The 25498-nt window shown below is 44.5% G+C and overlaps 1 protein-coding gene across 2 annotated transcripts in view; it reads right to left on the bottom strand.

Annotated features, from left to right (window-relative positions):
• The window catches only part of cfap206 (cilia and flagella associated protein 206), a 70794-nt gene that overhangs the window by 34276 nt on the left and 11020 nt on the right, over positions 1-25498 (bottom strand). For both annotated transcript variants that reach the window (XM_068026646.1, XM_068026647.1), the window contains exons 4-6: positions 14486-14576; positions 9510-9698; positions 517-675 (exon numbers count right to left, since the gene is read on the bottom strand). In XM_068026646.1, coding sequence (XP_067882747.1) covers positions 517-675; positions 9510-9698; positions 14486-14576 — 439 coding nt within the window. The remainder of the gene's footprint in view (positions 1-516; positions 676-9509; positions 9699-14485; positions 14577-25498) is intronic.

The following is a 25498-nucleotide window of genomic DNA, read 5'->3' on the forward strand; positions in this document are numbered from 1 at the left end:
GGGTAGTTAGTTAAATTCTCTCTTGTTGGAGATGGTCATTGCCTGGCACTTGTTTGGGGAAAATACTACTTGCCACTTATTAGCCCAAGCCTGAATATTGTCCAAGACTTGCTGCCTGCAGGCACGAACTGTTTCATTATGTAGGGAATTGCAAATGGAACTGAACACTATGAAATCATCAGTGAGCATCCCCACTTCTGACCATATGTTGGAGGGAAGGTCATTGATGAAGCAGTTGAAGATGGTTAGGCTTAGGACACTGCCCTCAAGAACTCCTGCAGTGATGTCCTGGGGCTGAGATGATTGACCTCCAACTACCACAACCATCCTCCTTTGTGCTAGGTATTATGTTACAGTAGCATAGAAAGGAATTTCACACAGAAATTGTATAAAGCGTTTATCCAGTAATATTCAAAGAGCTTAATTTAAAAGGAATTTTTTTTCACTTAACAGTCAAATCTAGAAACCTAAATAAGGAGCCACAAGGTGTTTCGAAATCTGTTCTGCAATACTTACAGTCATCAATGCCCTCGCCACCCTTCTTACAGTTCTTGTTAAATAGACGAATGCCAGTGACAATCATGCTTAACTCATTCAGTTGTCGTTCCTTGTCCTTTTTTGTGAGGGCAAGAAAGGTACCCAGTTCCGACTGTGGAAAGACACTTTGCAGAGCAGCTAAGGCAAAGAAAACAGAGAGGGAAAAACAAAAGAAACGGGCATCATGTCGTAGTCAAAAATGTAAATGTGATAATCTTGCAAATAAGCAGTACCTCCTCCCGCATAACCCGCTATCTCATAAATGTTAAATATTTGTAATTTTGCAGTGAATTTTTTCCCCAGGAAAACTAGGATTTTATAATGGTATAGTTCACATTGAAACTTTCAGCATATTATGTTTTGATAACTCTGGAAAAACAATACCCATTTCAGTGGAACACCATTACACAATGCACCATTACCTGCAGTAGATTGTCAGTCACATCCAGCAAAGTTCAATGTATAAAACAAATAATAGGTAGTAGAGCAAATCTGTAAGGCAGGAATCTAATCTCAAGAGTTCTGATGACTTTTGCAAATCATTTAATTCTTGAAAGCAATTTCTGAACCACAAAATAAGATTACAGCTTTGTAGTCTCTACTGAATGGCAACTTAATTCCACAGTCTGCTCAAATATAAGAAGCTGACCACTTATCAAAGATGTTTGTAGAAAAAGATAATACACACTAGCCTAAACATTATTTCCCGCTTTTGTACTAATTCATATATTTAATTGGTTGCACAAACAAGGATTTTAAGTGCATGATTTATAAAATTGTACAATTATGATATTATTGTAAACCAGAAATGGTAATATAAAACTCGACATTGTAAAAGCAAGAAAGTGGGTGGAATTCATTATTGGAATTGGAAACAGGTAATGTGTTACATTTTTATATGATGTTACAGACAAATAGGAAATGGTGTGAGTGATTCCACTTTTTACCTCTCAACTGACCACAGATAGTGTTTTAAAAAGCGTTTTAGTCCCTGAGCATTTTAAGGGTCAAATAAATAGACAAATGACAGGTTTTCTTGTTGGTTAAAAAAAGATAAATATTTACTCTTCATACAATAATCAAAAAATGTTCGTGACTTCACCCACTCACGCATTCATTCACATACACATACACAAGAAAAGATAGAGTACAGGGTAGCGTGCAATTTCTGAGCCACAAAATAAGATTACAGCCTAGCAGTCTCTACTGAATGACAACTTAATTCCACAGTCAGCTCAAATATACGAAGCTGACCACTTGTCAAAGATGTTAGAGTCCAATTGTTGTAAAATAGGTCGTTGTTTTAAAAAACCTTTAGAAACTTTTCAGGAGGAAATCTTTAACTTGAAAAGGATGAAATATCGCGATTTCCTTGTCGCTAAGCCTCAATCTGAAGTCGATGGTGGAAATCCTGGTTCACTTTCACAGATGGGGGAATTCCAAAGTCATCTTGCAATTTCTCTGCTGCAGTAGTTAAACATGTAATCAGCAAGGATCCTGCATAGCTGAAATTGTCTCTCAACTGTCCTGGCTGGAAAAGTCCTTCTCTTGCTTTTCTGCCTCTCTCTCTCCCCAGAGAGATACCTTTTAAGGTAGAAACCTGTCAGGTTGGGATGTTGTTCAGGTGACTGAGGGCTCTCTCCCTGGGGTAATTCATACAATGTTCCAGGATATGGGAACCATTGTTACATGATGGCATCTAAACGTGGTCCATTCTGCCAAAGTGGTGCTATTTCACACCTATTATTTTAGCCTTGTCTACGAAGTCAGTCTGTCTGTAAAAGTCTTTGTTAGCTGCATTCCTGCAGATAGGAGTTATTAGCATTGAATGGGTTGTTTTCAATTTCAGTGTGTATTCCCCAAAGTTAATTCAGACATAGATAATGGGTTTCATCTTCAACAGACAAACATGTTTATTGACAGTACAGGAGAGGTCACCTGACCTCTACTCCATCTTGCCTGTAGCACAAATGTGCCCATTTTTCGTAGTTCAGTTCAACAGTTGATTTCTATTTCATAATTCCTCCAGTTCATTTCATATTCCATCACTGTTCTCTCTGTAAGTATGCTAATGGCATTAATTTGAGCATTTATGGTACTGCTCAGACATTATAATGAAGAAAAGTTTGGAATTGAATAGGCCTCAGAAATGTCTGACTTGACTTGTTCATGAGTCAAGTCCCAGACTTGTCCAGTAGCCCAGAACTTCAACTTAATTGAAATATAAGTTAGGATTGATTTTTAACAATTGTTTTGACTTATTTAAACCTTCATTTGCAACTTTTAAATTAATCCCTGTTAACCATGTGATGTTATATTGGTAGCACAGGTCAATCTGATAGCCAGGAGGAACCCTACATTTCTACATTCATTCAAGCACAAAACCTTTTTAAAAATTAATAAAATGTAAAGAACAAAAGTTAGCAACCAATCATATATGGAAAATACACCACCAAATATTAGCCCATCCTTCCATACCACAACCTGAGCCAAGCTGGAATCACAAAATGTATTTTCAGCTCGGTTGTTTTTCTATCTGTGGTTCAGCTTCAGGACACTGCCTTCACTTAGTATCACTCCTCCCTGTCTCAATGCGGCAGCATATCTTGGTTAAAGATTATCCTTACTGCCTGCATACAGTGAACTTGTATGCACCCTAAGGTTTCATACTTGGCATTCTTTTTCTCATCTACATGTTGCCCCTTGATGACATTGTCCATACTGTCAGGCAAGCCCCCCACCTACCAAGACTGAGGCACACATTATTTCGCCACAACCTAAAACTGCAAGCTCCTGACTGGAAAAACATTTGCATGGTAACAGACAGTGTAGGAACATGGGACAAAGTGCCATGCCCTAACTCACTCAACCAACAATGGACTTTTTCTTACTAGACGTTGAAGGTGGGGGAAGCTAGCATTCCAGGTTAACTGCTAAAATAGCAGAATCCCCAAACACAGAAGAACTGGTCAGACCAGTTTTAGTCACATGACTAGCTGGCTGTTGAGATTTGAACTTCCAACAGAGGATTTGAACTGAGAAAGTCGCATGTTCCCAGTTGGAACAGAGCCTCCTCTCCAGTCTTGCCTGCCTCCATCTCTTTCCCCCGGAATTGAATTTTGTGAAAACTTGAACCTCAAAGAGAGAAAAGTTTCCTACAGGAACAAGGTTTAAGAAGAACACTGGGCCCCGATGAACAGCAAGACTAGCTACAATCAGGTGAGCTCCAAGCATAGTAAACAAGAAACTCTTCTGATATTGCCTCAAACCCCTCTCTACTATATTTTCCTCTCCTCTTTTCTGTTCCTATTTGCATGTGTGCATCACGTGTGCATGCTAGCGTGGGCGTGTCGTATCTCTGTAGTCATTAACTGTATTAGAGTTTAAGTTTAAGGTTTAATAAACTTAATTTTTCTTCTTTAAACTGAAGAAAGCCTGTTTATGCTCATTTCTTTGTCTTATAATTGGAAAGCTGTGAACAAGGATTCACAAAGGGGGAGCTCAAAACACAAGGCATTTAAAATTAAAACCCTGTTACAATAAGATCAGGTGAAGATAGTTACAGACCCCTAGACACCTTTCTCACCTGGTCACAGAAACATAGCAAATAGGAGCAGGAGTAGGCCATTCAGCCCTTCGAGCCTGACCCGCCATTCATTATGATCATGGCTGATCATCCAACTCAGTAACCTGTTCCCTCCTTCCCCCCATATCCTTTGATCACTTTCGCCCCAAGAGCTACATCTAACTCCTTCTTGAAAGCATACAATATTTTGGCCTCAACTACTTTCTGTGGTAGTGAATTCCACAGGCTCACCACTCTCTGGGTGAAGAAATTTCTCCTCATCTCGGTCCTGAAAGGTTTACCCCATATCCTGAGACTATGACCCCTGGTCCTGGACTCCCCCACCATCGGGAACATTATTTCTACATCTACCCTGTCAAGCCCTGTTAGAATTTTACAGGTTTCTATGAGATCCCCCTCACTCTTCTGAACTCCAGCGAGTATAATCCTAACCGGCTCAATCTCTCCTCATACATCAGTCCCGCTATCCCAGGAATCAGTCTGGTAAACCTTCGCTGCACTCCCGCTGTAGCAAGAACATCCTTCCTCAGATAAGGAGACCAAAACTGCACACAATATTCCAGGTGTGGCCTCACCAAGGTCCTGTATAATTGCAGCAAGACATCCCTGCTCATGTACTCGAATCCTCTCGCTATGAAGGCCAACATACCATTTTCCCTTTTTACCCCCTGTTGCACCTGCATGCTTACCTTCAGTGACTGGTGTATGAGAACACCCAGGTCTCGTTGCATATTCCCCTCTCGCAGTTTATAGCGATTTAGATAATAATCTGCCTTCCTGTTTTTGCTACCAAAGTGGATAACCTCACATTTATCCATATTATTCCGCATCTGCCATGCACTTGCCCACTCACTCAACTTGTCCAAATCACCCTGAAGCCTCTCTGTATCCTCCTCACAACTCACCCTTTTTGTGTTTTGTGTCTTCTGCAAATTTGGGGATATTACATTTAGTTCCCTCATCTAAATCATTAATATATATTGTGAATAGCTGGGGTCCGAGCACCGATCCCTGCAGTACCCCACCAGTCACTGCCAGCCATTTGGAAAAATACCCTTTTATTCCTACTCTTGGTTTCCTGTCCGCCAAAAAATTTTCTATCCATCGCAATACGCTACCCCCAATCCTAAGCACTTTAATTTTACATGCTAACCTCTTATGTGGGACTGTGTCGAAAGCCTTCTGAAAGTCCAAATAAACCACATCCTCTGGCTGTCCCTCATCAACTCTACTAGTCACATCCTCGAAGAATTCTAGTAGATTTGTCAAGCATGATTTCCCTTTCGTAAAGCCATGCTGACTCTGTCCGATTCTACCACTGTTCTCCAAGTGCTCTTTAATAAAATCTTTAATCTTTAAAATCTTTAATAATGGACTTTAGAATTTTCGCCACTACCAACGTCAGGCTGACTGGTCTATAATTCCCTGTTTTCTCTCTACCTCCCTTTTTAAATAGTGGGGTTACATTAGCTACCCTCCAATCTGTAGGAACTGTTCCAGAGTCTATAGAATCTTGAAAGATGACCACCAATGCATCCACTATTTCTAGAGCCACTTCCTTAAGTACTCTGGGATGTAGATTATCAGGCCCTGGGGATTTATCGGCCTTCAATCCCATCAATTTCCCCAACACCATTTCTCTACTAATACTGATTTCCTTCAGTTCCTCCCTCTCACTAAACCCTGTGTTCCCCAACATTTCTAGTATGTTATTTGTGTGTTCCTTTGTGAAGACAGAACCAAAATATGCATTTAGTTTGTCAGCCATTTCTTGGTTTCCCATAATAAATTCCCCTGTTTCTCACTGTAAGGGACCTACATTTGTCTTCACCAATCTTTTTCTCTTCAAATACCTATAGAAACTTTTACAATCAGTTTTTATGTTCCCCGCAAGCTTACTCTTGTACTTTATTTTCCCCTTCTTAATCAATCCCTTGGTCCTCTGTTGCTGAATTCTAAACTGCTCCCAATCCTCAGGTCTGTTGTTTTATCTGGCGAATTTGTATGCCTCTTCCTTGGATCTAATGCTATCTCTAATTTCCCTTGTAAGCCATGGTTTGGCTACCTTTCCCATTTTACTTTTGCGCCAGACAGGAATAAACAATTGTTTCAGTTCAACCATGCGCTCTTTGAATGTTTGCCATTGCCTATCCACCATCATTCCTTTAAGTAACGTTTCCCAATCCATCTCGCCAACTTGCGCTTCATACCTTCGTAGTTTCCTTTATTAAGATTCAGGACCCTAGTCTCAGAATCAACTACGTCACTCTCCATCTTGATGAAGAATAATATCATATTATGGTCGCTCATCCCCAAGGGGTCTCGCACAACTAGAATGTCAATTATTCCTCTCTCAGTACACAATACCCAGTCTAGGATGGCCTGTTCTCTAGTTGGTTCCTCAACGTATTGGTCAAGAAAACCATCCCATATACACTCCATCTACAGTATTGTGACTAATTTGATTTGCCCAATCTATATTACAGATGTTCCTTTATCGCATGCGTCTCTAATTTCCTGTTTAATGCCATTCCCAATATCACCATTATAGTTTGGGGGTCTATATACAACCTCCACTAACATTTTTTGCCCCTTAGTGTTTCTCAGCTTTACCCATACAGATTCCACATCGTCAGAGCTAATATCCTTCCTCACTATTGCGTTAATTTCCTCTTTAACCAGAAATGCAACTCCACTGCCTTTTGCTTTTTGTCTGTCCTTCCTAAATACTGAATATCCCTGGATGTTCATTTCCCAACCCATGGTCACCCTGCAGCCATGTCTCTGTAATCCCGACTATATCATACCCGTTTACATCTATTTGAGCGATTAATTCATCCACTTTATTGCGAATGCTCCGCACGTTAATGCACAAAGCCTTAAGGCTTGTCTTTTTAACATTACATGTCTCCTTCCCACTATTTTTCACTGTGGCCCTGTTTGATTCTGGTCCTTGATTTCTCTGCCTATCACTTTTCTTATTCCCCTTACTGTCTTTTGTTCTTGTCCTTGATCCCCCGCTCCTCTGACTCCTTGCAAAGGTTCCCGTCCCCCTGCCATTTTAGTTTAAACCCTCCCCAACCACTCTTGCAAATACTTCCCCTAGGACATCAGTCCCGGTCCTGCCCAGGTGTAACCTGTCCAGTTTGTACTGGTCCCACCTCCCCCAGAACCGGTCCCAATGTCCCAGGAATCTAAAACCCTCCCCCTCACACCGTCTCTTCAGCCACGTATTCATCTGATATATCCTGCTATTTCTACTCTGACTAGCACGTGGCACAGGTAGTAATCCTGAGATCACTACCTTTTAGAGATCCTACTTTTCAACTTACTTCCTAACTCCCTATATTCTGCTTTTAGTACCTCATCCCTTTTTTTAACCTACGTCATTTGTACCAATGTGTACCATGACCACTGGCTGTTCACCCTCCCCTTTCAGAATGTCCTGTAACTGCTCTGAGACATCCTTGACCCTAGCACCAGGGAGGCAACATAACATCCTTGAGTCTCGTTTGCAGCCACAGAAACGCCTATCTATTCCCCTTACAATTGAATCCCCTATAACTATTGCATTCCCACACTTTTACTCCTCCCCTGTGCAGCAGAGCCAACCGGTGCAATGAATTGGGCTGTTGCTGCTTTCCCCTGAGAGGCCATTCCCCCCAACAGTATCCAAAGCAGTATATCTGTTTTGCAGGGGAATAGCCACAGGAGATTCCTCAACTGCCTGCCTAGTCCTCTTCCTCTGCCTGGTGGTCACCCATTCCTTTCCTGCCTGTGGAGTCGGAGTCTGCGGTGTGACCACCTCTCTATATGTGCCATCCACGATACTCTCCACCTTGCGGATGCTCCACAGTGTCCCCAGCAGATGCTCCAGCTCTGAAACCCGGGCTTCCAGGAGCTGCAGCTAGAGACACATCCTGCACACATGCTGGTCCTGGGCACTGGAATTGTTCCCGCTTCCCACGTAGAGCACGAGGAGCACACTACGGCTTTGAGCTCTCCTGCCATGACTTAACCCTTTAAATTAAACCTTTTGGAAGATGCTTAATATCAAATAATATCAATTACTCTGGGGCCCTTCTTCCCTGGTCCTCATTACTACAGAACTCCCTAAAAAACACTATTTACTATATATGAAAATAAACTGTAGACCTTTCTTACCTTAGTTGCTAAGCCAGCTATTTAGAGCTATTCCCTAACAGCAGTTCTCACAAACCAATCACCTTGCAGCTTTCCTGTGATGTCACTGTTGACGTTTTTTTCAAACTCCGGAGCGCCTGGACTGCTCTGCCGGAAGGTAAGAGACTGGGCCTCGATCCTCGGGTTTGATTTATAGGCTCCGCTCTCGCCGTTCTCCCCCAGGTCCGCTCCACTCCCAGAAGGTCATAACAATACACGCGGGGTCAATTTGCACATATGTTGACGACATCCAGCTTTATTTCTCCAACCTACCTTTGACTTCAGGACCAGCACAGAGACAGCCATTGGACATTCGGACAGACATTGTCATGAATAAGCACAAACGTGTTCCAATTTAGTGTCAGATCAAGACATTCTCTTCAGCTCCCACCAAAACCATATTTTAGCTCATCTCGCCCCTTAATTGTTTGCTTGGGCTGAACTCAACAGTGCACAACCTCTGTGTCCTGTATGGCCCGGGGTTGAGCTTCAAAGCTCACAGCTCAGACATCTCCTTAGGTCCTACCTAAGCAACGTTGCTCACCTCCAATATTGACTGATCCAATTCCTACCTCACCTGCACTGGTGCTGAAATTCCTCAACCATTCTTTCATCACCTCCAGGTTTGAGTATTTCAATAAAAGCAAAATACTGCAGATGCTGGAAATCTGAGTATTGAGTATCTCAATGTTCTCCTCATCAGTCTCCCAAGTTCCACAACTGTATGAATAATTAATTTAAAGTTCTACCAATCCTACAATAAGTATGACCATTTTATCATCCCCATCCATTGGCTCCCCATCCCTCAATGCATCAATATCAAAATCCTTACCTTCATCTAAAGGGCTGCAAAGACCTCACCTTCCCCCTACAGCTGCAACCTCCTTCAGCCCTATATATCAGATTTCATTCTTTTGACCACGACCTTCCTTGCATCCTTCTCTCTGTGTCTTTGCTTCCAATGCCTTTAACCATCTTGGTTAAAACTTTGGAATGTTCTCCCTAAACCCTTCTGCCTGGCTATCCTCCTCTCTCCTTTCAAAATTTACTACTTTGACCATGCTTTCAACCCACAATTCAGTCTCAGTTTTCACTCCTACAGAGTGCTTTGGGGGATATTTTATTACATTTAAGGATGATACAAGTGTAAATTTTTATTATGGGTGTTACATGCTAAAATGTGAAGAGAAACCAAATCACCTACCAGTTGCCTCTCTTACTACACTTAATTCAGTGGGGGATCCAAGGCCTGAGTGGAGCAGCATGTAGCTGACGATTTTACGGTAAAGACATTCCAATTCGTCTCGTGTCTTAGAGCGGCAGTCTGTGATTTCTCTACACACAGGGGCCAACCTAGATTCCAAGACACAGCGATGCTCGGTGAGGAATTCCGCTGTACAGTGAGGTAATGGAAACAGCACATTACCAATTCATAATGTCATAAAACATACAAGCTATACATAGAAGTGACAACTGAGATTTTGTTTTATTATTTTTCCCAGTGAATGTAACATTACCATAAGGAGAAAGTACACTCTTTAACCCAAGATGCTTGAGTGATCATGACAACTTAAGTTTTTTTTTCCTCAACTGTGTCTGTTCCAGTTCCCGCACTTCTGGTCTTATCCTTTCCCCTCCTTCCCAGAAGCACAATGGGGTTTCCTTGTCTTCCCCTTCCACTCAACCAGCCTCCACATTCAATGGATCATCCTCCACCATTTACACCACCTCCAGTGTGATGCCACCACCAAACGCAACTTTCCTTCCCCTCCACTTTCAGCATGCTGAAGGGACCATTTTATCCAAGACACAGGTCCACTCCTCAATCACCCCTAACACCTTTCCACGCAAGTGCAGGAGATGCAACACTTGCCCTTTTATCTCCTCCCTTCGCACCATCCAGACCCCAAACACTCCTTCTGGGTGAAACAGAAATTTATTTCTACTACTTTCAATTTAGTATACTGTATTCGTTGCTCATCATGTGGTCCCTCTGGAGAGACCAAACACAGATTTGGTGACTGATTTACAGAACACCTACATTCAGTCTGCAAGCATAACTCTGCGCTTTTGGTCGCCTGTCATTTTAATTCTCTGCCCCACTCCCAGTCTGACCTCTCTGTCCTCAGCCTCTTATACTATTCTAATAAAGCTCATTGCATGCTCAAGGAACAGCACCTCATCTTTCGATTAGGCACCTTATGGCCCTCTGGACACAAAACTGAGTTCAACAATTTCAGTTCAAAACCTCTGCCCCCATTTTTTTCAGACAGCAGCTGTTGGTGATTATTCCCATTTACACCTCGCTAGACCCATCTTTTGTTTCTTTACTTGCCCCATTAAAATCTCCTTTTGTCTTGCACCATCATTCCTTTTGTCATTTAATCTCTCGTACCTTCCACGCTCTCACAGACCTTCCATTTTGTGCTCCCCACTTCCCCCTTTCCCGGCCCCCTTTCCCTGCCTCTATACTTGCTTAAAACCTGTTACACCTCTACCTTTTTACCAATTCTGTCACAAGTTCATTGACCTGAAACATTTACTCTGTTTATCTCTCAACTGATGCTGCCAGACCTGCTGAGTATTTCCAGCATTTCTGTTTTCATTCAATATTTCCAGCATCCACAGTATATTGTTTTTGTACAATTTAGGCTGTTGTACAGAAGTGTCTTCACAGCACTGCATGCAGATCAGGAGTGCTTCCTTCTGGCACCCCCATGCTACGACCCCCTATCGGATTGTCCCACCCCATACAAAGGGATCAGGGATTGGACACTCCCCTTCCCCTCCCCCAGGATTGGAGAACAGACCTACCTGGTCCTGCAGCCTGCTCCACAGAGTGCTCACTGCTTGACTGGAAGTCAAGCCTGTCAATCAGGCTGGTTTCTGGGTATGGAACCTGTCCTGGCCAAAAGGTGCACTGCCTGAAACCTGAACTTCTAGGTTTCCGGTCCAAAACTCCAACCCCACACCCCCCATGTAAACACCACCACCCTGACAACACCCTCCCCCACCCCACTAATATCCAGCCTCTGTGCTATATGGTTTTGTATTGTACTGAAATGTATTTGAATATTTCCCACTGTTTGTCTGTAGCTTTACCCATTAAATCCCAGTTTACTGTGGTGAATTTATTTCTCATCCCTTTGAGTTAAAATTTCTCAGTATAATCACATTGATTCTGCTACATGCTTCTCTGATATCCATATTTATACATGTCCCCACTAAATTACTACTGTCAAAACATCTGTCAAAAACTCTCACCAGAGTCTTACATCCTTTCATGCTCTTTTGTTTTTATTTGTTATTTGTTCTTGGGATGGGGGGGGGAGGGGGTAGCAGGAAAGGCCAGCATTTATTGCCCATCTCTAATTGCCCTGATGGTACATGCATTCTTGGACATGACTTTTATTTAGGTGACTCTCCCCACTCTGCCTATATGCACTGGGAATATTTCTCACACTTTTTGACATATCACACTTTATACTGATGCTCTGTACACGCAGGCAAATTTAATGTAATATTTATTCTAATTTTTGAATATCACTCCTGCTTCATTTTCAAAACAGATGTTTGTTATCATTTCCTATAAACGTTTACGCTCTCAGAGTATTTCTATTGGGCTGAATTTTATAAGCCCACCACCAACAGTGGCGGCCCGCCCGTGCAGGCGGCATGCCAAAGAGCCACCGCAATTCCAAGCGCGGCGGCTCATTTAAATAGCTGGGACAGGCCGATCCCCTGATCACGTGGCGAGGGCAGACTGTCCGTCCATGGCAATGGCATCAGCTGCCTGCGTGCAGGCGCTGATACCCTTGTTAAAGGGCTGTTAACCCGACCAGTAAATTTAAATATTTAAAGAAAGATTGACTGAAAGAAAATAAATACATTTCTTTTGCCCCTCTCCCATCCCCCCAAGATCAATTAAATTAATTATTTGCCCTTTCCCCCCCAAAAACACTTACCTTCACAATCTGACCTTACCCCCCCCCCAAAACTGTATAAACTTTCAACCATAACCCTTCCCACCATCCCCTACACCCGTGACGTTTGTTTGACCCTGTCCCCCAAGCCCCCAGAATGATAAACATACCTCCTCCCCCCTCCCCACCAGTGTTGCGCCTCGTTTCCCTGGACGGCGATCCAAAGGCGCAATAGTGCCGGCCGCCGGGGATGAAGATCGTGGCAGCACTTCAGGTGGTGACTGGAAAGTCATTAATGCAGGTAATATTTAAATTACAGTCCTGTCGTCAAGCGGCAGTGCGGCCGCCACGAGGCCTCGCCGCCGCCGGCAATATCAGGATGGGCCCTGCCAGCGTCGAGGTCCGTGGCAGGCCGCATCCGGGGCAATCTTCATGCACCCCCTGCCAGGGATCCCGACATCGAGGTCTCTATAAAATCCAGCCCATTAATTTGATCTCTTTCTGTACCCTGACCTTTGTTCTTACCCCTCTTAATTTTAAGTTATTATTTCCACCCTGACACACTTTTGAAGTTTTAAAAATTATGAAGGATTTTGATAGAGTGAATACAGAAAGTCAATTTCCTTTGGCTGGGGAGTCATTACTGGGGTTTATCAGTAACAGAGTGAGAAGAGGTTAGGAGACAATTGTAGGAGTATGGAATACATTGCCACAGAGAGTGGGCGAGAGAGATTATTGCATCTTTGAAGGGAAGGTTGGATACAAATTTGAAGCAGAGATATAAACAGGGCTAGAGGAAGAGAAGGGGGCATGGGAATACATTTTGGATTGAGCTAGTCCAAAAATGATGGGATGAGCAGGCTCCTTATGTGCTGTGAGTATCTAAAGTCTGATGATTCCTTTTTCATAACAGACTGGATTTTACCAAGCCCTTTGTTATGATCCGTGGCGGGGGAGAGGGCCTGAAGATGGCTCCAGATGAGGCGGGCCATAGACCTCGCACTGGCAGGGCCCGGCCCGATCCTCCTGGCAACGGCAAGGCTCCATGGCGGCACCCCTGAAATATTTAAATATTCAAATGAATAAAACTAATAAATTTACATAGACTTGCCTCCAATCTTCAGGGAGATCGCAGCGGCCAGCGAACCCACGCCTTCAATTCCCCATCCGTGGAAAGACGGCGCGACACTAGTGGGGAGGGGGAGGAGGTAAGATTTTCAGTGCGCAGTGGGGAGAAATGGGGTCAATACATGTAATGGGTGGAGGGGATGCTGGGAAGGGTTGAACTTAAAACTTGTGCAGTTTGGGGAGGGGACGGTCAGATGTAAAATGTTAGTGTTTTGTGGGGGGTAAGGGGAAATAGTTATAGTAATTGTTACGGGGGGGGGGGGTGGGAAAGTGGCATAAGAATTTTATTTATTTAATTTTGGGGGGTTATGTGTTTAAAAATTTAGATTAGGCGGCAGGGCTGGCTGCCATTTAAAAAGGGCGCCAGCACCTGTGCACAGGCAGCTGACACCATTGCCGGGCCGAACAACCTGGCTCTGTCATGAAATTGGGGGGGGCGAGCTGCCCCGGCTATTTAAATGAGTTGCCACGCTTGAAACTGCGGCGGTTCTTTGGCATGCAGCCGTGTGTGCAGGCCGCCATTTTTTGAGCTCCAGCCCAACATGTTTGGAACCTGACTGCAGCAAGTGCATCTGGGAGCTGGCCCACTCTGCCAGATTAGGGAATGGATTATTTGGCCCTGAGGGATTTTCAGGGAGGTACAGACCTCCATCCGAGCAGTCAGTGGTATTTGGTTGGCATTTTTCTTGGCATTTCCAAAGAACTGCGTGTTTTAACGGGTTGTCTCGATGTGGTTTCCATCTCTAGCCACGGGTTATGGGGGCAAGCTTGATTCAAGAGCATAATTCTCTTGAGGGAGGGGCAAGAGCTTGACATGTTCACTACTGATTTTTCTATGGATGCCTACTGAGTACTTCTTACAGATAAGGGTATTGAGTAACTGGGCTGGGTTTTGACTGGTAAATCTCTGAAACAGCTAAAGGAGATAGGGAGTACATTCCTTTTAATCGTGTTTGACCTTTCCAAGAGTGATATGAAAAGGTCAGCATGTATACTGGGAGAACCCAAACTCACTGACGTTAAAAAAAACACTACAGCCCAGGGAAAAATTGTGCTCATGCTTTTCAATATTTATCAATCCTAACAATTTAATACTGTCTTCCTGGAAAAGGTAATTAGAGAAACTGACCTCTACTTGTGTAATTCATATCAAAGTAAACTTGCATCTTGATTGTGTCAAGAGACGGTCGTTGTGTTTCAAGCAATCTGTCCACACAAGTCTAGAAAATAAATGTTGGTGAAGTCTTGTTAAAAAGCAACACTGAAATAAAAATGATATTGAAAAATCCATTTGGCCAGAAAATAAGACTGCACCTGTAATTTCATGATACGTGCTCCATGTGGTCACGGGAAGTTGACAGGAGCCTGCAGTGGAAAACTGACCCAACGGACTCAAAGTTTGTTACATTTATCCCTCCCTATGTGGCAGAAACTGTGGATTTCTTGACTGACTAAAACACCTGGACTCATGAGTTCAGATTCTATGATTGGGTGGTGCATAACTTACATGTGCACACTATAAAACCAACAACGTGCATTTATATAGCACCTTTAACATAGTAAAAAGTCACAAGGCACTTTGGGAGTGATTAAACATAACTTGACAAGTGCCAGTAAACTGACCCTATCTGAATTTCTAGGCTCTGCTTAGTTATAACGAGCTTCCCTGTAAAGTGGGAACCCATGTGCAAGGACTCAATAGCTTACAGCAATTGAAAGGTGCGTTTAGATTTGTTATTCTACTGCAAGCAGAAAGAAGATAATCTGGTAATGTCTGTTTCTACCTCTGTTCACCACAGCATGGCCCACTTTTCTGGTCAGCTAATATTATTGGAAGCAGAAAAGGGAAAGGAACTCCACAGGGCTGATTGCTCCTGAATCCCAAGGGTGAAAGGGAAGAGGTTGTCCTAAAAGTGAATGCAATAGGCACTATTCAGCAGATTTGGCAGCAATGCTGGAAAAGGTTCAGTGATCACCAGAGCAGCCCAAGTAAAATAGCCAATAACAACCATATATTAAATCAGTGGCATAGTTAGACTCATGGAATGGTTACAGCACAGAAGGAGGCCACTAGGACTGTCGTGTCTGTGCTGGCTCTCAGCAAGAGCAATTTAGCTAATCCCACTCCCCCGCCCTTTCCCCATAGCCCTGCAAATGTTCTCTCTTCAGATAATTATCCAATTCATTTTTAAAAGCCACAATTGAATCTGCCTCCTCCACACTATCAGGCAGTGCATTCCATATCCTAACCACTCGTTAGTTTTCCCTCATGTCACCTTGATTCTTTTGCCAATCACTTTAAATCGTTGTCCTCTGGTTCTTGCCAATGGGAACAGTTTCTCTCTATCTACTGTATCTAAATCCTCATGATTTTGAACATCTCTATCAAATCTCCTCGCAACCTTATCTTCTCTAAGGAGAGCAACCCTGGCTTATCCAATCTTTTTGTTTATTTACTCGTGGGATGTGGGCATTGCATTTATTGCCCATCCCTAATTGCCCTTGTGAAGTTAGTGGTGAGCTGCCTTCTTGAATCTCTGCAGTCCTTGGGGTGGAGGTACACCCACAGTGCTGTTATGAAGGGAGTTCCAAGATGTTGACCCAGCGACATAGTTCCAAGTCAGGATGGTGTGTGGCTTGGAGGGGAACTTGCAGATGGTGGTGTTCCCATGTATCTGTTACCCTTGTCCTTCTAGGTGGTAGATGTCGTGGGTGTGCAAGGTGCTGTCGAAGGAGCCTTGGTGAGTTGCTGCAGTGCATCTTGTAGATGGTACACACTACTGCCACTGTGCGTCAGTGGTGAAATGAGTGAATGTTGAAGGTGGTGGATGGAGTGCCAATCAAACGGGCTGCTTTGTCCTGGATGGTGTTGAGCTTCTTGAGTGTTGTTGAAGCTGCACCCATCAAGGCAAGTGGAGACTATTCCATCACACTCCTGACCTGTGCCTTGTAGATGGTGGACAAGCTTTGGGGAGTCAGGAGGTGAGTTACTTGCCACAGAAATCCTAGTCACTGAACTCCTCTTGTAGCCACAGCATTTATGTGGCTGGTCCAGTCATTTTCTGGTCAATGGTGACCCCCAGGATGTTGATAGTAGGGGATTCAATGATGGTAATGCCATTGAACATCAAGGGGAAATGGTTAGATTCTCTCTTGTCTGGCACTTGTGTGGTGCAAATGTTACTTGCCACTTATCAGCCCAAGCCTGGACATTGTCCAGGTTTCTGCACCTGGACATGGGCTGCTTCAGTATCTGAGGAGTCGCAAATGGTGTTGAATATTGTGCAATCATCAGCCAACATCCCCACTTTTGACCTTATGATGGAGGAATGTCATTGATGAAGCAGTTGAAGCTGGTTGGGCCGAGGACACGACCCTGAGGAACTCCTGGAGCAGAGATAATTGACCTCCAACAACCACAACCATCTTCCTTTGCGCTAGGTATGACTCCAAACAGCAGAGAGTTTTCCCCTGATTCCCATTGACTCCAGTTTTGCTCAGGCTCCTTGATACTCGGTTAGATGTTGTCTTGATGTCAAGGGCGATCACCCTAACCACACCTCTGGAGTACAGCTCTTTTGCCCATGTTTGGAACATGGCTGTAATGAGGTCAGCAGCTGAGTGGCCCTGGTGGAATCCAAACTGAGTGTCAGTGAGCAGGTTCATTGCTAATCAACTGCCACTTGATAGCACTGTTGACAACACCTTTCATCACTTTGCTGATGATTGAGAGTAGACTGATAGGGCAGTAATTGGCCGTCAAGGCCTGCTCGGGTCTGCAAATGAAACCCGACCCGAACCAGACAGAACCACATCCGATTCGGCCCGAGTCCTTTCATTTTTTTCCTGCACCCGACCGGACCCGACCACCGGAATATAATCAACTCTATAGAAGAGGTTGTGCTCTACCTTGGATGGAATCGCTCACTGCAGACTAGTGCGGAGTGTTTCCTGCCTTGATGTTCTGGCTGTCACTGGGTCCGACCTGGCCCAACCTGACCCGAGCCCGAATGCCTGTCCCAGAAGAGCGACCCGACCCGAACCCGACACGTCGTCGGGTCCTGTCGGGTTCGGGTCGGGTAGCCATGCTCTAATTGACCAGATTGCATTTGTCCTGCTTTTACTGCACAGGACATACCTGGGCAATTTTCCAAATTGCCAGTAGATGCCAGTTTTGTAGCTATACTGGAACAGCTTGGTAGTTCTGGAGCACAAGTCTTCAGTCCTATTGCTGAAATATTGTCAGGGCCCATAGCCTTTGCAGTATCCATGCCTTCAGCTGTTTCTTGATATCATGTGGAGTGAATCAGATCAGCTGAAGACTAGTATCTGTAATGCTGGGGACCTTAGGGGGAGGCCGGGATGGATCATCCACTTGGCACTTCTGGCTGAAGATGGATGCAAATGCTTCAGCCTTGTCTTTTGCACTAAAATGCTGGGCTCCCCCATTGTTGAGGATGAGGATACTTGTGGAGGCTCCTCCTCCAGTTAGTTGTTTAATGTCCACCACCATTCACGACTGGATGTGGCAGCTTAGATCTGATCTGTTGGTTGTGGGATCGCTTAGCCCTGTCTATCGAATGCTGCTTCCGCTGTTTGGCATGCAAGTAGTCCTGTGTTGTAGCTTCACCAGGCTGACACCACATTTTTAGGTATGCCTGGTGCTGCTCCTGGCATGCCCTCCTGCACTTGTCATTGACCCAGGATTGGTCCCCTGGCTTGATGGTAATGGTAGAGTGGGGGATATGCCGGGCCATGAGATTACAGATTGTGGTTGAATACAATTCTGCTGTTGCTGCCGATGGCCCACAACGCTTCACGGATGCCCAGTTTTGAGTTGCTAGATCGGTATGAAATCTATCCCATTTAGCACGGTGGTAGTGCCACACAACAAGATGGTGGGTATCCTCAACGTGAAGACAGGATTTCATCCCCACGAGGACTGTGTGGTGGTCATTGCTACCAATACGGTCATGGACAGATGCATCTGTGACAGGTAGATTGGTGAGGACAAGTTCAAGTATGTTTTTCCCTCTTGTTGGTTCCCTTACCACCTGCCGCAGACCCAGTCTAGCAGCTATGTCCTTTAGGACTTAGCCAGCTCAGTCAGTATTGGCGCTACCAAGCCAATCTTAGTGATAGACATTGAAGTCCCCCACCCAGAGTACATTCTGTGCCCTTGCTACCCTCAGTGCTTCTTCCAATTGGTGTTCAACATGGAGAAGCACTGATTCATCAGCTGGGGGTGAGTGGGGTGGGCGGTAAGTGGTAATCAGCAGGAGGTTTCCTTGCCCATGTTTGACCTGATGTCATGAAACTTCATGGGGTCTGGAGTCCAATGTTGAGGACTCCCAGGATAACCCCATTCCGATTGTATACCACTGTGCCCCCACCTCTGGTGGGTCAGTCCTGCTGGTGGGACAGGATATACCCAGGGATGGTGATGGTGGTGTTTGAGACATTGTCTGTAAGGTATCATTCTGAGCGTACGGTGACGATGTCAGGCTGTTGCTTGACTAATCTGTGGGACAACTGTCCCAATTTTGGCATAAGCTCCCAGATGTTAGTAAGTAGGACTTTGCAGGGTTGATAGGTCTGGGTTTGCCGTTGTTTCCGGTGCCTAGATCGATGCTGGATGGTCTGTCTCATTTCAGTCCTTTTATTAGACTTTGCAGCCGTTTGACACAACCAGGCCATTTCAGAGGGCATTTAAGAGTCATCCACATTGCTGTGGGTCTGGAGTACCCAGACCGGGTAAGGACAGCAGATTTCCTTCGCTAAAGGACATTTGTGAACCAGATGGTTTTTACAACAATCGACAATGGTTTCATGGTCACCATTAGATTAGATTTTAATTCCATATTTATTAATTAATCAAATTTCACCATCTGCCATGGGCTCTGGATTACTAGTCTAGAGACAATACCAATATACCACTGCCTCCCCATACTCTATCCACATAACTGAAGTTCCTCATCCCTGGAACCATTCTCATGAATCTTTTCTGCACCTTCCCTAAAGCCTTCACATCCTTCCTAAAGTGTGATACTCAGAATTGGACACAATACTCCAGTTGAGGCTAATGCTATACAAAAGGTTCACCATAACTCCCTTGTTTTTGTACTCTATGCATCTATTTATAAAGCCAGGATCCCTTATGCCTTTTTAACCAGTTTCTCATCCTGCCCTGCCATCTTGATTTGTGCACATAAAATCCCAGGCCTCTCTTTTCCTGCACCCCTTTAGAATTGTATCCTTTATTATAGATTGCCTCTCCTCATTCTTCCTACCAAAATAGATTACTTCACACTTCTTTGTATTAAGTTTCATCTGCCACACATCTGCCCATTCCGCCAGCCTGTCTATGTCCTCTTGAAGTCTATCACTGTCCACCTCACAGTTTACAATATTTCCAAGTTTTGTGGCATCTACAAATTTTGAAATTATGCCCTGTACACCTAAGTCTAGTTTATTAATATATATCATGAAAAGCAGTCCTAGTACCCACCCCTGGGGGACCCCACTGCAAACCTTCCTTTAGTCGGAAAAACAACTGTTTCACCACTACTCTCCGTTTCCTGTCACTCAGCCAACTTCGTATCCATGCTGCTACTGTCCTTTTTATTTCAGGGGCTTCAGCTTTGCTGACATGCTTATTATGTGGCTCTTTATCAAATGCCTTTGGAAGTCCACGTACACTATATCAACTGCATTACCCTCATCAACCCTCTCTGTTACCTCATCAAAAAACTCAATTATGTTAGTTAAACACAATTTGCCTTTCACCAATCTGTTCTGAATTTCCTTAATTATTCCACACATGTTCAAGTGACTGCTAATTTAGTCCCAAGTTATTGTTTCTAAAAGCTTTCCCATACAAAGGTTAAACTGACTGGCCTGTAGTTGCTGGGTTTATCCTTACACCCTTATTTTGAACAAGGGTGTGACATTTGCAATTCTCCAGTCCTCTAGCACCACCCCTGTTTCTAAGATGGATTGGACGATTATGGCCAGTACCTCTGCAATTTCCACCCTTACTCTTGTCAGCATCCTTAAATGCACCCCATCCAGTTCTGGTGACTTATCAACTTTAAGTACAGCCAACCTTCCTAATATCTCCTCTTTATCAATTTTTAGTCCATTCTAGTGTCTCAACTACCTCTTCTTTCAATAGGACTTGGGCAGCATCTTCTTCCTTGGTAAAGACTGATGCAAGTATTCATTTAGTATTATCTCAGCCATGTCCTCTGCCTCAATGCGTAGCTCCCTTTTTTGATCCCTAATGGATCCCACTCCTCCTCTTACGACCATTTACTATTTATATTTGTATGGAAGACTTTTGTATTCCCTTTTATGTTAGCTGCCAGTCTCTTCTCATACTCTCCCTTTGCTGCTCTTATTTCTTTTTTCATTTCCCCTCTGAACTTTCTATGTTCAGTCTAGTTCTCAGTTGACATCTTGACATCTATCATATGTACCCTTTTTCTGCTTCATCTTACTCTCTATCTCTTTCATCATCCAGGGAGCTCTGCCTTCATGGGCATGTACTTTGACTGTACCCAAACCATCTCCTCTTTAAAGGCAGCCCATCATTTCATTCCAGTTTTGTCTTCCAATCTTTGATTCCAATTTAGCTGGGACAAATCCATTCTCACCCCCTTGAAATTGGCCCTCCTCCAAATTAAATATTTTTCCTCTAGATTGCTCCTTGTCCTTTTCCATGGCTAACCTCAACCTTATGATACAGTGATCGCCATTCCCTAAATGTTCTCCTACTGACAAATGATCCACCAACTCACAATGTCTTACTTTATTTACAATGTTTACCATGAATACACATTGCGCAGCAGGGTACACTGTCCACTAACAACTCCCAACATTCCTTAACTCACATCCCTAAATTAATGCTTCCACATAAGGCAGCCTCTCAGGATTGATGATAACTTGCTTCCATTTCAGTTCGATGGGTTCTGAGATGGCTGATAAGTCCAATGGATCTGCATGATCTGCAGACTGCCACATTTACCAAATTCCCAAGCTCACACCTGTCTCAAGCTGCACTCAGTTACGAGCTGCTACCTTCATGCCTGCTTGCTTGGGAGAGGAGGTTGCTGTTGGACCGCCTTTCTTGCCACTGGATTTGGAGGCTCTTGCGGACGCACCTCTGGTGGTACTTCTCCAGTGCTTTGAAGTGCCTGCTGTAGGTTGTCCTATGAAGCCTATAGAAGCACAGGGATCACTGCTGTCTGGTAAACCGTGATCTTATTCTCAGGTTTGAGATCCTGATCTTCAAATACTCTCTTCTTCAGTCAGCCGAAGTCTGAGCTGGCAAATTTGAGACGATAATGAACCTAGTTATCTATATCTGCCTTCGCCAAGAGGAGGCTCCCAAGATATGGAAATGGTCCACATTTCCCAGGATCTTACCATTGATCTTGATTGATGTGGGGAGTTGTTGTGCTGTGGGAGCTGCTTGGAAGGCGACCTTTGTTTTCCGAGTGTTTAATGAAAGACTCATTTTCTCATATGCTTCGGAGAAGGAGTCGATAATGTCCCGGAGCTCGGTTTCAGAGTAAGGGCACACAGAAGCGTCATCTGCATACTGAAGCTCGATGACTGAGGTTGGAGTGATTTTGGCTTTGGATTGAAGGCAGCGTAGGCTGAATAGTTTCCTATCTGTTCTACAGGTTATCTTCATGTCTGCTGGTAGTTTGCTGGAGGTGAGGTGTAGCATTGCAGTAAGGAAAATGGAGAAGAGGGCTGGTGCAAAGATACAGTCTTGTTCGACCCTGGTCTTTACCAAGATAGGGTCTGCGGTGGTTCTGTTGATGAGGATCATTGCTTGCATGTCATCGTGAAGTAGACAGAGAATGGTGACAAACTTCTGAGAGCAGCCAAATTTGAGCAGGATGCTCCATAAGCCTTCACGGTTGACAGCGTCAAAGGTTTTTGCGAGGTTGAAAAAGGCCATGTACAGCGGTTGGCATTGTACCCTGCATTTTTCTTGGATTTGCCGTGCAATGAAGATCGTAAAGATACATATACACATCCATGATGGGCTGCTCAGCCACATGTAGTAATCACTGCATATCATCCTCATAATCTGTAGTTCTCTCCCCTTGTGCTCTGTCTGCAAGAGGAGACTTAGGAGAGCAGTTCAAATCTCCTGGGCCTGGAGAATTAGGAGGTTCTGTGGGAACGAGAGAGACTCACGGTTGGTATGTTGCCTCCCAGGTTCCAGGGTTCATGATGTCTCAGATCGTGTTTTTGGGATCCTTAAGGGGGAGGGGGAGCAGCCCCAAGTCGTGGTCCACATAGGCACCAACGACATAGGTAGGAAGAGAGATGGGGATTTAAGACAGAAATTCAGGGAGCTAGGGTGGAAGCTTAGAGCGAGAACAAACAGAGTTGTTATCTCTGGGTTGTTGCCCGTGCCACGTGATAGCGAAGCGAGGAATAGGGAGAGAGAGGAGTTGAACACGTGGCTGCAGGGATGGTGCAGGAGGGAGGGTTTTGGTTTCCTGGATAATTGGGGCTCTTTCTGGGCTAGGTGGGACCTCTACAAACAGGATGGTCTTCACCTGAACCAGAGGGGTACCAATATCCTGGGGGGGAGGTTTGCTAGTGCTCTTCGGGGGGGTTTAAACTAATTCAGCAGGGGAATGGGAACCTAAATTGTAGTGCCAGTGTACAGGATGTTGAGAGTAGTGAGGTCAGGGATAAGGTTACAAGGACGCAAGAGGGCACTGGCAAGCAAGAACCTGGTTTAAAGTGTGTCTACTTCAACGCCAGGAGCATCCGGAATAAGGTGGGTGAGCTTGCAGGATGGGTGGTACCTGGGATCTCGATGTAGTGGCCATTTCGGAGACATGGGTAGAGCAGGGGCAGGAATGGATGTTGCAGGTTCCGGGATTTAGATGTTTCAGTAAGAACAGAGAAGATGGTAAAAGAGGGGGGGGTGTGGCATTGTTAATCAAGGAGAGTATTACAGCAACAGAAAGGACGTTTGAGGACTCGTCTACTGAGGTAGTATGGGCCGAGGTTAGAAACAGGAGAGGTGAGGTCACCCTGTTGGGAATCTTTTATAAACCTCCGAATAGTTCCAGAGATGTAGAGGAAAGGATAGCGAAGATGATTCTCGACAGGGGCGAGAGTAACAGGGTAGTTGTTATGGGGGACTTTAACTTTCCAAATATCGACTGGAAATACTATAGTTCGAGTACTTTAGATGGGTCAGTTTTTGTCCAGTGTGTGCAGGAGGGTTTTCTGACACAGTATGTAGACAGGCCAACCAGGGGCGATGCCACATTGGATTTGGTACTGGGTAATGAACCCGGCCAGGTGTTAGATTTAGATGTAGGTGAGCACTTTGGTGATAGTGACCACAATTCGGTTAGGTTTACCTTAGCGATGGGCAGGGACAGGTATATACCGCAGGGCAAAAATTATAGCTGGGGGAAAGGAAATTATGATGCGATTAGGCAAGATTTAGGATACGTAGGATGGGGAAGGAAACTGCAGGGGATGGGAACAATCGAAATGTGGAGCTTATTGTGGAGCTACTGCGTGTCCTTGATAAGTATGTACCTGTGAGGCAGGGAGGAAGATGTCGAGCGAGGGAGCCGTGGTTTACTAAAGAAGTTGAAGCGCTTGTCAAGAGGAAGAAGAAGGCTTATGTTAGGATGAGACGTGAAGGCTCAGTTAGGGCGCTTGAGAGTTACAAGCTAGCCAGGAAGGATCTAAAGGGAGAGCTAAGAAGAGCAAGGAGAGGACACGAGAAGTCATTGGCGGATAGGATCAGGGAAAACCCTAAGGCTTTCTATAGGTATATCAGGAATAAAAGAATGACGAGAGTTAGATTAGGGCCAATCAAGGATAGTAGTGGGAAGTTGTGTGTGGAATCAGAGGAGGTAGGGGAAGTGTTAAATGAATATTTTGCGTCAGTATTTACAGTAGAGAAAAAAAATGTTGTCGAGGAGAATACTGAGATTCAGGCTACTAGGCTAGATGGGATTGAGGTTCACAAGGAGGAGGTGTTATCAATTTTGGAAAGTGTGAAAATAGATATGTCCCCTGGGCCAGATGGGATATATCCTAGGATTCTCTGGGAAGCTAGGGAGGAGATTGCAGAGCCTTTGTCCTTGATCTTTATGTCGTCATTGTCGACAGGAATAGTGCCGGAAGACTGGAGGATAGCAAATGTTGTCCCCTTGTTCAAGAAGGGGAGTAGAGACAGCCCTGGTAATTATAGACCTGTGAGCCTTACTTCGGTTGTGGGTAAAATGTTGGAAAAGGTTATAAGAGACAGGATTTATAATCATCTTGAAAAGAATAAGTTCATTAGCGATAGTCAGCACGGTTTTGTGATGGGTAGGTCATGCCTCACAAACCTTATTGAGTTTTTTGAGAAGGTGACCAAACAGGTGGATGAGGGTAAAGCAGTGGATGTGGTGTATATGGATTTCAGTAAGGCGTTTGATAAGGTTCCCCATGGTAGGCTATTGCAGAAAATACGGAAGTATGGGGTTGAAGGTGATTTAGAGCTTTGGATCAGAAATTGGCTAGCTGAAAGAAGACAGAGGGTGGTGGTTGATGGCAAATGTTCATCCTGGAGTTTAGTTACTAGTGGTGTACCGCAAGGATCTGTTTTGGGGCCACTGCTGTTTGTCATTTTTATAAATGACCTGGAAGAGGGTGTACAAGGGTGGGTTAGTAAATTTGCAGATGACACTAAGGTCGGTGGAGTTGTGGATAGTGCCGAAGGATGTTGTAGAGTACAGAGGGACATAGATAGGCTGCAGAGCTGGGCTGAGAGATGGCAAATGGAGTTTAATGCGGAAAAGTGCGAGGTGATTCACTTTGGAAGGAGTAACAGGAATGCAGAGTACTGGGCTAATGGGAAGATTCTTGGTAGTGTCGATGAACAGAGAGATCTTGGTGTCCAGGTGCATAAATCCCTGAAGGCTGCTACCCAGGTTAATAGGGCTGTTAAGAAGGCATATGGTGTGTTAGCTTTTATTAGTAGGGGGATCGAGTTTCGGAGCCACGAGGTCATGCTGCAGCTGTACAAAACTCTGGTGAGACCGCACCTGGAGTATTGCGTGCAGTTCTGGTCACCGCATTATAGGAAGGATGGGGAAGC

This window comes from Heterodontus francisci, chromosome 3, assembly GCF_036365525.1.
Source record: "Heterodontus francisci isolate sHetFra1 chromosome 3, sHetFra1.hap1, whole genome shotgun sequence".
Taxonomy (NCBI): domain Eukaryota; kingdom Metazoa; phylum Chordata; class Chondrichthyes; order Heterodontiformes; family Heterodontidae; genus Heterodontus; species Heterodontus francisci.